The following is a 12,145-nucleotide window of genomic DNA, read 5'->3' as shown; positions in this document are numbered from 1 at the left end:
TATTGTGTGTACACTCAGAGTGCAGTGGTAATAAATTATAAGCGTAGTGTCGGGGTACCAATTTTCATGTGGAAAAATGAAGGTGAAAAATCTTAGAAAGTCAGAAATTGTTAGCTCCTTTCATCCCATTTGCACTTTCAGTTGGAAATGCACTACAAGTGCAAATTCTACTTGCACTTATTATTGGATCAACTGGCCCAAACCTTTTGGGAATATATTTTGTACAGTATTTTACATATAGATACATATTCCTAAATGATCTCCAGATGGTTAAACCTTTTCCTGCTTCTTGGATGGTTTTTAAGATACTCTCTTTCTCTTTTCTCTTAAATACCTTCTGTCCTTTTCTGAGCAGAGGACTTACTTTTCCTGTAATCTTATTTAATACTTTTTTTAAAACTTAAGTTTTATTGAGAGAAGGGTAAAATGCCTGTTTAGCATTTGACTTCATATTTTGTTTTGAATAGTGTCCAATATTTGACCTAGATATTTAAAGAGAAATATTTATTTTGGGGTGTTTTCATATTTGTCTTCTCCTTTCAAGTACTACTCATTGTAAGTCAAATGGCATGACATTTCTATTGTATTTAATATACAAAATCAAAACTAAGGCTGCAATTTATAGAAAAAATGCAAACATTTTTAGAATGATGTATTTAAATTTAAATTCTCCCTCACAAGGCAAAGTCATCTGTAGTCTTGATTGAAATTGTTCCAAGAGGACTAACATAGTTGGGTTTTCCAGACAGAAGTCTTGTTTTAAGATGTGAATAGTGAGGAAAGCTATTATAAAACTAGCCCCAAGCAGATGATGCATTTTTTGGAACTTCCCAATTCGGAGGTCAGCCTTTTGCTCTGATTATTTCAGAGGCATAAATGCACTGTACAGTAGCTAGAATCTTGGGGCAAATTCCTGGTTAAAGTAACCTTAGTAACCCAAGAGAAGCAGAGGTCTCTGCAAAAGGAACATTCTTTTATAAGAACCATCAGTACCAAAATATTATGCAAAATTCTTCTCTCAGGGAGTGACCCAAAGTGAAGATTTTTTGGGGTAACCAGTATTTTTGTTGTATTTGTACCATTTTTACTTACAATATAAAATGGTTTCTTCTTAGGAATAAAGATTATACATTTTGTGGTGGAGGTAATCATGGCTATGACAATGAATTTAAAAGTATGGAGGTAAGGTGTTTGCTTCTCAAATCGCATATCCCACTGTATAGCCAACTACATATTTGCTGTAAATAAGCCACACAGTGTAGTATATGACAATTTTTGCAATCTGATTTTTCTTACATGGGCATTCAGACATCTAACCCTGGAAATCTACTCTCTATGGAGACAGTTTGTACCCAGGATCAAATGTTCAGACTGGTCTCAATTGTACTTGCAAAGTCCTATGATTGTGCCCTTAAAATTAACTTTGGACGCCGCTTGTGTAGGGAAAAGCCCTAGCAGACCGGGCCGGTTTGTTTACCTGCCGTGTCCGCAGGTCCGGCAGATTGCGTCTCCCACCTGCTGCGGCTCGCTGCCCCAGGCCAATGGGGGCAGCTGGAAGCGGCGCGGGCCAAAGGACGTACTGGCCCAGCCTGCCAGGGACTTTCCCTACACAAGCAGCGTCCCAAAGTTGGGAAACACTGGTTTAAGGAATCTATAAAGACTGAATTTTAGATAGGATCAGCTCTCATTTTAATAGTACTGGTAATAGTGATACCTATTGAGTTTTACTGCACTAGGGAATAATGGTTCAATCTTACTGTTAAGTATAGGGAGGGCAGAAAAAAATGAGAAAGACTTTGAGAAAGAAAGTGTGAGAAAGTGAAGGATTATGTACTACAGTAGAACCTCAGAGTTAAGAATTGTCAGCCCTTAAAGTTTTTAATTCTAGTTAGTTTAAATGCAAATAATATTATTATTCATGTAAAAATTTAAATAATTTATGGAACTTATTCACTTATTTGCCTCAATGATATCCTGCTGCAGTAAGTTCCACAGTTTAATGGCTAGGTATACTGAGTATAAAAGTATTTCTATTTATCCCTTTTAAATTTGGTTCCTTTAATTTCATTTGATGTCCTCCTGCCTTTGTTTTACTGAAAAAAAAAATAAACAGAAGTACCTGTTTGGCCTTCTCTATTCTTTATTGGTAATAAGCTTCAGACCTATTCCATGTAACAGATATGTTTCAGGATTCAGTCCTTGTTCATCTGTTCATCTATTCTGTGCTCAGTTTATGAACAAGTGCTTTAATAGTATGTCCAAAACCTATATTTGGATGCTCACATTAACTCTTAGACACATAAATTCTTAAGTGACGATTTGAGCATCCCGAAGGGGTATTTGAATTAAACCTCTGAGAATATTGGAGTCTATGTCTATACCACAGAGACTATGCCAGCATAGACTCACCCTGCATCAACAGAAGGTTTTTTTTTGTTGGTCTAGGAACACCACCTCCCTGAATGAAGTTAGCTATGTCAACAGAAGCTCTCGTCCATTGGCATAGCTGTGTCTACACTGGGGGGTTATGTTGGCATAGCTATGTTGCTCAGGGGTGTGTTTTTTCACACCCTTGATTGATGTAGCTGTGATGGTATAACTTCTCAGTGTAGACCCAGGCCTCAGGTGGAATCGTAAATTCAGCTATGGTTTGGGATTCTAATAAACTAGTGAACACCAGATCATGGACCTTAGTTGCTGTAGCCATACAGAGAAAAATGTTCATAAAGGTATGTCTACACAGCATTTTAGAGTCTCCTAGCCTGGATTGATAGACTTGGGTTTGCAGTGCTTGTATTAGTGCTCTAAAAAATAGCTGTGTAGACAACGCTTTGAAGTTGCGGCTTGGGCTGGAGCTCAGGCTCTGAAGCCTAGGGAGAAGGGGTGAGGTTTGGAGTCCAAGCTCCTCCTGAGTTGCAACTTCAAAGCGGTGTCTGTGCAGCTATTTTTAGAGCACTAGCGTGAGTCCGAGTCTGTCTAGCTAGGCTAGGAGGTGTGCTCCAAAATGCTGTGTAGACATACCCTAAGTGACTTAGGAGCCTAAGGCCCATTATCGAAAGTGATTTAGTGTTTAGGATTGTAAGTCCAATCAACTTTTGGTGAGATTTAATCTCCTAAGTGCCTAAATCAATTTTGAAAATGGGACATAGGAGCCTAAGACACTTAGGGCTAGATTCACTTAGGCATTGTAACTTTTAAGCCTTACAAAAACACAGGAACAACACAGCAATTCCCAAAGCCTGAGTTAGGTGCATAGGGTCCCTATAGAATGCATGCAGAGAGATAGGCACCTTAGTTTGAAATTCATAAAAGCCAGCACATTAGGTGGGGAGCCATCTACGATAGCCAATGGGAGATACTGACGACACGGGTGTGTACTCAGCCCTGACCCTGTCATGGAGATATGTGCCTGAGTATAGACTGCAGGCAGGGGTGCTGGAACAGGGGTGGGGATGGGGCCATAGCCCCCCACTTTTAACCAGCTGAAAGGACAAGTGATGGGGGGAGGGGTCAGGGTCTTGGAGGGGAAGAGGCGGTGAGGGAGCAGGGCCTCGGGAGGAAGGGGTGGTGCGAGGGGTGGGGCCATGGTTCAGGTGCCAGTGGCCTCCCCTCTGTTAGGAAGCTTCCGCTGCCCCTGGCTGCAGGGAGGCACCTACCTGCTTGTGACCCACAGCTGGTAACCTACTTTTGTAGTTAGGTGCCTAAGGCATTTTTTGCAAGACTAAATTCTGCTCTCTTACATCAAAATAATCCCACTGATTTTAACTGTTGTGACAGAATGCAGAATCTGCCTCTTATTTCTCTTAAAATCTAACTCATGTTGTTTTCTAGTTTGAATTATTTTAGATAACAGCTTTTATTATTACAATCCAGGCTATCTTCATAGCACATGGCCCAAGCTTTAAAGAAAAAACTGAAGTGGAACCTTTTGAAAACATAGAAATTTATAATCTAATGTGTGGTGAGTATAGAGAACCAGTACTGCAGCTGGTAATGCACAAACAGGTTTTCAGATACTAATATGTTATGAGCTAAGACAAAGATTACAGAAACATTAGTGGATGCATCCAGAAGCTAACAACACTGTACCAATTGCCTCACTCCACCCACAGAAGTCACATTAGATTTCAAATTTATGTATATTGGCTCACACTTATCAAGAAATTAGCTGCAAAGTAGGGAAATTTTCTTGATTGGAGGATTGGAGAAAGAATCATGAAGAGGAAAGGTGCTCCTAACAAATATATGTGCTGCAAATATGCTTGAGTTCATATGGGGGCTCCCTGTGGTCATCTTGGGACAGAAATCTTGCAGATAGTTGCAGCTCTTGGTCAGAATTTTAGATAGGCCACTGTATCCCAAAGTTTATGGTTGTAATTTTCTGTAATTTTTTTAAAGATCACATAAAATGAAGTGCTCCTCATAATATAATGTAATGGTCTCAAATAATGACACCTGTAACATAGTTAAAATAAAAATAATCAGATCTCATGCCTACAATACCGCTTGAAAGTGTACAGACTACCCAGAAATGACCAGCCTGCAACACCTTAATGCTTAACTTTACATAAAATGTAGCAGATATGTTATACTGTGGAAACTATTAGACCCTCCATATTTAACAAATTGCAAACTCAACTGCCTGACTTTAAGCAATTGGTTAATTAGCCAGTTTCTTAATTGTTTGTTGCAGTGCTGCATTATATTTTAAATATTTATTTCAGTTTTGTTTTTGTTGAATCCTGATAAACTCAACCTTTTATTATTCAGTGTTTCAATTATCCGTGTGCATCTGTGGTTGCCCAAGTGGTTCAGGTAGTTGAAATTCTACTGTCATATTTAGAAGAAATTCATAAAGGAGTAGCTGTCAGGCAAATGAAACTCTTGGTATTTTCTTCTGTAGGGCATCAGGATGTTTTTGCAAAAATTTCAAATGTTTTGTAACCTCTTTAATCAGATCTGCTGCATATTAAACCTGCACCAAACAATGGAACTCACGGCAGTTTAAATCATCTTTTGAAGATGCCTTTCTATAATCCCTTGCATTCAAAAGAAGAATCACCTCCATCTTCATGTCCCTTTACCACATCAACTCCTCTGGATGAGTTAGGTTGCACATGTGCCTCACTAGTAAGTAATGGGTCCAGAGTTTTGTTTTTAATCAATCAGAACATGAATTCTTTCTGAACAATCTTTAATATTATATTTTACAGGCATTTCCAGGCATATTGGAAGCAATAAATGAAAGATTAAATCTCACCACAGAAGAAAGTAAGTTGTTGGTGATCTAAAATCTATGCCCTTGTGTTTTTTAAATTTTATATTATTGCTTTCCATGGGACTATTTGCAGAGTAAAGTGCAACTGAAGGTAAGTAAGGATGACCAAATCTTGCCCATAATTAGTAATTTTCCCCTTTCTCTTTCCTGTCTATGGAGAAGAAGTTAGTTGAGAATCTTTTACTGCAACAATTCTCCTTAGGGTCCTGATCCAAATCCCATTAAAGTTAATGGAAAGACACCCATTGACTTCTGTGGGCTTTGGATCAGTCCCAAAGTACGTTAGGAAAACAGGAGATAAAACTACTGTTCCCAGCCTTTCAGCCATCTCTTGTCCTTCATCTGTTCACACAATTCTGGGGGCATAACTGGGTTCTTTTGGTGGATGTTCTTGGCACTTGGTTTATATAACACTTCATAGTCAGCTAGGCCCTGATTCTTACTTCACTGACACACTGATGTCCACAGAGCTGTATCAGTGTAAACTTAGAATAAGTTAGAGGAAAATCAAGCCCTGGATTTTTGTGATATTTCCTCTGTCATACTTGAGTAACTTATGTATTTTTCAGAGTAACAGCCGTGTATTTTTAACATACCGTGAAAGATATTGTTCCACAATTTCAAATATCCACAAGTGCAGATCCTTAATAAACAGTTTTATACTTAATTAGATTGTACACATTTTAGTCCATTAAAACGTCATTTTGTTTCGTGTATATTTTTCCTCATCCCATATGCATTTCTGTCAAGAATTTTTTTTTCACAAGTACAAAATTCAGTAACTATTGTTTACATTCTAGTAAAGAAGGCAGAGACCTATAATTTGCCCTATGGGAGACCTAGAGTTCTACAGAAGCAAAACACCTACTGCCTTCTTCATCATCACCAGTATGTGAGTGGATACAGTCACAACATCTGGATGCCACTGTGGAGTGCGTACACTGTCAACAAAACTGTAGGTTATCAAATATACTTACCATTCATAATGGAATGACCCACTGTTCTGAAAATGTAGAGCATTCATTAGGAAAAGGGGGGAGGGATAGCTCAGTGGTTTAAGCATTGGCTTGCTAAACCTAGCGTTGTGAGCTCAATCCTTGAAGGGGCCACTTAGGGATCTGGGGCAAAATCAGTACTATGTCCTGCTAGTGAAGGCAGGGGGCTAGACTCAATGATCTTTCAGGGTCCCTTCCAGTTCTATGAGATAGGTATAATACCCTTAACCCCACTTAACAAGCAGGTGGAAACATTTATAAGAACATCAAAATGACGATACTGGGTCAGACCAATGGTCCATCTAGCCCAGTATCCTGTCTTCTGAAGGTGGCCAATGCCAGGTTCTTCAGAGGGAATGAACAGATCATCAAGTGATCTATCCCCTGTCGGACATTCCCAGCTTCTGGCAAACAGAGGCTAGGGACACCTAATAGCCATTGATGGACCTATCATCCATGAACTTATCTAATTATTTTTTTAACCCTGTTATAGTCTTGGTCTTCACAACATCCTCTGGCAAAGAGTTCCACAAGTTGACTGTGAAGAAATACTTCCTTTTGTTTGTTTTAAACCTGCTGCCTATTAATTTCATTTGGTGACCCCTTGTTCTTGTGTTATGAGAAGGAGTAAATAACACTTCCTTATTCACTTTCTCCACACCAGCCATGATTTTATAGACCTCTGTCTTATTCCCCCTTAGTCATCTCTTTTCCAAGGTGAAAAGTCCCAGTCTTATTAAGCTCTCCTCAAATGGAAGCCGTTCCATACACCTAATCATTTTTATTGCCCTTTTCTGTACCTTTTCCAATTCCAATATATCATTTTTGCGATGAGGCAACCAGATCCTGCACACAGTATTCAAGATGAGGGTGTACCATGGATTTAAATAGAGTCAATATGATATTTTCTCTCTTATTATCTATCCCTTTCCTAATGATTCCCAACATTCTGTTAGCCTTTTTGACTGTCGCTGCACATTGAGTGGATGTTTTCAGAGAACTATCCACAATGACTCCTAGATCTCTTTCTTGAGTGGTAACAGCTAATTTAGGCCCCATCATTTTATATGCATGGTTGGGATTAAGTTTTCCAATGTGCATTACTTTGCATGTATCAATATTGATCAATATAAATATTATCAATATCAATTGATTAATATCAACATTATTAATAGCTTCAGTTTCTGAATGGTCTCTAAGCATAGCCCTATGTGGAGCTTATTACAGGAATCTAATCACAAGTTGACAAATACATGAATAAATGTGGCAAAGACCATCTTGGAGAGAAAGTGTCATTTTTTCTCACCAAGCACAGATGAGAGTGTGCTCATAACTATGGCTGCTCCCTGAGCATCCAGGAACAGCCCAAGATCTAATACCACACCTAAGTCATGCATCTGGGCTACAAATGGCATTCAAACTCTCCCAATCAGAGGAACCAATATAAATCCCACCAACTGTTCTGGCAGCTTGTCCTAAGCCACCAACATTATTTCACTCCTCTCCAGATACACAGTAATTCTCATCCAAGCCTCAAATTTATATAGATAGTGGGTTATGTATTCTACTGCTCCAGCCAAATCAAAAGAATAGAGATGTAGAGCAAATTGTCATCTGAATATTGAATATATCACAAACCATATATCTTCACTAACTCTCCCAGTCACCTCATCTAGTGGGAAGGGTGATAATATAGATTTCCATTGTACTTTGCAGGAGAGAACTCTCAAGGTGGAGAAATAAGTACCCACAAAAACCTTTGTGTTCTCTCAGAAAGATAAGAGAGGAACCACTCAGCTCTGTAACAGTCTTGCTAGGCTCCACAACTAAATCAACAAAACTTTATGATCAGCAGTATCAAAAGCTGTTGACAAGTCTATAATAATCATCAGTGATACTTTATCCTCACCCTTTGCTAGAAGGAGAGTCCCAGCTAATCCAATCAATCCAGTGTCTGTCTCATACCCAAATGACTATGGCCAAAGAAACTGGAAGATTTCAGAAACCATCACAGTTGCTCAGCCACAACCTACTCCATGGCTTCCCCATCCCCCAAAAATGGGAGATTTGCTATTGGTCAATAGTTAGGCAGAACTGACATATCAAGAAGTGGTCCCTTAAGCAATGCTTCTCTTTGATAGCCTCTTTAAGAAATCTCTTTCTTCATAAACTACACAGACAGACAATCTGTTACAACAGGTTAAACTCAGAAGAAGACTTTCATCACTAGATCTATAGCTGTATCCTCTCTCATTTCCTCTATCTCAGGTCACATGGTGAACCATGGTGACCTGTGAAGAAAAAAACAGTTACAATGACTTTAGAAAACTTCTCCATAGATAAAATTACGCAATCCATTCTCCAGTTTATGTTACAAGAATAGGATTTTTTTAAACAACCTAGTAATTAATGTTTCCAGATGCATAATTTATTTTCATTACATGACAAAGTAAATATAGTATTCTGCAGCTGTTGTGGTCTGTCATGTCAATTTTCAGCCACTTCCAGGAGGGTTTTTTTGAGGTAATACCAGCAGAAAAAATACTTAAACCACAAAAAACAAAGATCCCATAAACCCAAAGCCCCGAAGCCTTTTTTCATAAATCATAAAATACCAAACAAGTCTCAAATCTGTTTTCATCACAGTGCAGTAAAGATTAGACTCTTTAAGGATAAGATTCAAAAGCTAAACTAATTTACAATAGTTTTATACTAAACAAAAAATCCTTGCATGTTATTTTCTTTAGCTACAAACATAGTCTAGCGTCATACCCACAGGAACTACAGCAAACTCAGAAAGGCAAATAAAATTATAGTGTTCTAGTGTGCAAATTCAACTCACAACCAACAAAATATTACAAAGGGTGTGGTAGCTTTGAATTCTACCCCACAACAGAATTAGCATTCCAGCCTGTTACATGCTGATTGGGTGGGAGAGGTGGGTGGATTGATGTAACCATTTCCTTCCTCTCGAGGAGATGAGTATGTTACCTCAGAAATGCATTCCAAGCACCAATAGTTTAAATCTTAGATTTTCCTCTAAATCAAAGTCACAGGTAACAAAAAAGCCAGCTGCTGTGATTGGTATACTGTCTGTAATTATAATATAAATATTTGTGACAGCTTATTAATATCCACTCAGAAATAATTGTTTATTCATAACACTGCTAATCACACACAAAGAAAATTACATATAAGAACTTTTAGAACCAGATTTTTGGCCCTGCACTTGCCCCTTTGCACTGATCTTGATTAACCAGCCACCTGAGGGAATCCCCAGGAGACAGTCAGCAAAGCCTCAGCCTGCTTCATTTTGTCATCCTGCTTGAGTCTCTCTGTATCTGTCTAGCAGTCAGAAACACACCAACCTAGAGGCATTGCTAACCACTCAGCATTGTTTCTCCAGCTTATAGGTAACCGCAGGATGTCCTGCTCGGTTAGAGGAAAACCATCTCCATGGACCTTGGAATCTCCATGGTATTGTGCCCAAAGCATAAAAGCAGAGACAGTTATTGTAGCCACCTAGCACTCACCTATTGGTAGAAATAATGAGGCTTTTGGCCTGCTTTCTCATCTTAGAAACTCCTATTTCTTTGGAAAAGTTATATTATATTTAGTTAGCAAAACACAACTGCAATTAACCATGTAGGTTTAGAAAATAAGCCAGTATGCAATCTGATCCTTACGTTTGTAACTTTTCTCCATTGTTATTGTCTTTAACATAATTAGAGGGGGATTTTTTACAATACTATTTCATAACCTTTTGATAGAAGGCAGAATCTGTACTACTGATTCTTGGTTGTTATAGTCCATTCCAGACACCTCAGTGCCTTTTTATTCAGTGCTCATCTATGATGCAGCCTGAACTTCTATGAGAAACACCCACAGCTGCATTACCTTTGAGGTAAGGCTAGTCAAAAATTTTCCATCAAAACTGCTTTTACCACAGAAAATGGGGTTTTCAATAAAACATTTTTAAAGTGCTTTCTTTGAAAATGTTTGGGTTTTTTTGGAAAAGAACTTCCTCCAAAATTGGTACTGGTACATGGAGAAGACACATACATATATCATGCTATATAAACAAAGCACAGACTTCCCTTTAGCTGGAAAAATCTATTTTAAAATTATTTCCTGTGTGGAATAAACGCGGGTTAAATTATAGAGGGGAAAGTGTGTAAACTCACACTAGTTTTGCCAACCCTGTGAACCTCCAAACAATTGGTTCAAGAGATTCATGGAAGCATGAACTCTACAAGGTTCACCCATCCCCAGTTATAATTATATCATTTATCAATCATACTGCTTAGGAATTGTAAATACATGGAGTATATTTGCAACAGAAACTGCATTTGTATAAACTATTCAGTAGGTTTGTATATTTTTGGAAAGCTTTCTTGGCAAAGATAATAATAAGCTTAAGAAAACTTACAAGGACCCATTCTTAGAAATTAGTTTGACTTTTTTCTCAATTGATAGGCAAATTGATAGGCAATTTGATAGGCAAATTGGAGCCCATGTGCACGACTACCACTGAATGGCCAAGAGACAGCACTTATCTTTTGGTTTTAGTTGTGTTTATTTTCTCATTTATTATTATTTTCTCTCATTGTTCATATTCCATTCCCCTCCTTTGCCCTGTGGGACTGTGTAGTAGTTTTCACTCAATGGCCAGCAGGCCTAGTGGGCAGGCCATCGCTCAACAGTCCCTTCAGCCCCCAAAGTCCTGGCATGGAGGAAGGGGAGGAGGTAGGGGAACCCAGGACCTGGCCCAAGTACAGTCTTGGTCACCTCTTTCTGATGCAAGTGACCAGCTTCCCTTGATCCACTTCCTACATCCCCGCTCTCTCTTCAATTTGGTGCATAGGCGCCCCCTCAACATGGAGTTCCCAATCAGTGTCAGCAGTTCAGTCAGTCAGATAAGCATTCCTCAACTCTCTTCCTAGTTCCCAGTTATTTTCCCTCAGCAGGGAGAAAGAAAGGGGAAAAAGGTCAGTTCCCTATCCTCCCAGTTGAGTCTTGGCCACAGTCCAGACCCCTTCTTTTGGGTCGCTTTGCCTCCAAAAGCTGCAAACCAACTACTTCTCCTTCATTTTCTTTCCCCCCGCCCTTTCCCAGACTGACAGAGTGAGTCCCCTTTTGAGCAGATCCTCCATTTGGAGTATGCTTCACAGCTGCTGAGGGGCAGGGAAGGGCCTGCTTTGCCCAGTACTGCTTCTTCATTCCCTGCAATTTTGACACTCATGGCTTGCTCATGTCAGCTGACTCAAGCTCACAGGACTCAGGCGAAGAGTCTGTTTAATTGCAATGTAGACATTCGGGCTTGGGCTCCAGCCTGGACTCTAGGACACTGTGAGATGACAGCATCCCAGAGCTTGGGATGCAGCCCGAGCCCGAATGTGTACACTGCAATTAAAGAGCACCTTAGCTCGAGTCAGCTGGCATGGGCTGACATTAATTACAGTACAGACAGACCATTAGTCTCTGTGTTAGGTCTGTAAATGCCCTCACAGACTGTAAGGCAAGTTCTGTGCCTTTGCTTTCCTATCCTGACTACTTATTTATTTTACAAAAACAGGTTTAGTTGAACCAACTTAACTCTTGTGCTTTGATCTTTGCATCTTTTGTGCCCCTATCAAGTGGCCATTTTCACATTTTAAAATAATTTTTAGGGCCTGATTTCCTAAGAGATCATTTCTCTCCTCATGATGTACTGTCCCAGTTAGTGGACATGCTTCAGCTGGAATTCCTTGCAACATGCAGGAGAGCACCAGGGCCGGCTCCAGGCACCAGGCACCCAAGCACATGCTTGGGGCGGCACCTGGTAAGGGGCGGCGGGGGGAGCGCGGCGCGGCATTCCGCGGGGGGGGGGGGC

General features: G+C 39.6%; 1 protein-coding gene across 2 annotated transcripts in view; it reads left to right on the top strand.

Annotated features, from left to right (window-relative positions):
- ENPP3 (ectonucleotide pyrophosphatase/phosphodiesterase 3) overlaps nucleotides 1-12,145 on the top strand; it is a 73,975-nt gene that overhangs the window by 53,131 nt on the left and 8,699 nt on the right. For both annotated transcript variants that reach the window (XM_034765645.1, XM_034765644.1), the window contains exons 16-20: nucleotides 1,116-1,182; nucleotides 3,874-3,961; nucleotides 4,958-5,130; nucleotides 5,214-5,271; nucleotides 6,079-6,233. In XM_034765645.1, coding sequence (XP_034621536.1) covers nucleotides 1,116-1,182; nucleotides 3,874-3,961; nucleotides 4,958-5,130; nucleotides 5,214-5,271; nucleotides 6,079-6,233 — 541 coding nt within the window. The remainder of the gene's footprint in view (nucleotides 1-1,115; nucleotides 1,183-3,873; nucleotides 3,962-4,957; nucleotides 5,131-5,213; nucleotides 5,272-6,078; nucleotides 6,234-12,145) is intronic.

This window comes from Trachemys scripta, chromosome 3, assembly GCF_013100865.1.
Source record: "Trachemys scripta elegans isolate TJP31775 chromosome 3, CAS_Tse_1.0, whole genome shotgun sequence".
Taxonomy (NCBI): Eukaryota; Metazoa; Chordata; order Testudines; family Emydidae; genus Trachemys; species Trachemys scripta.
This window is presented reverse-complemented; position numbering and strand designations above follow the sequence as displayed.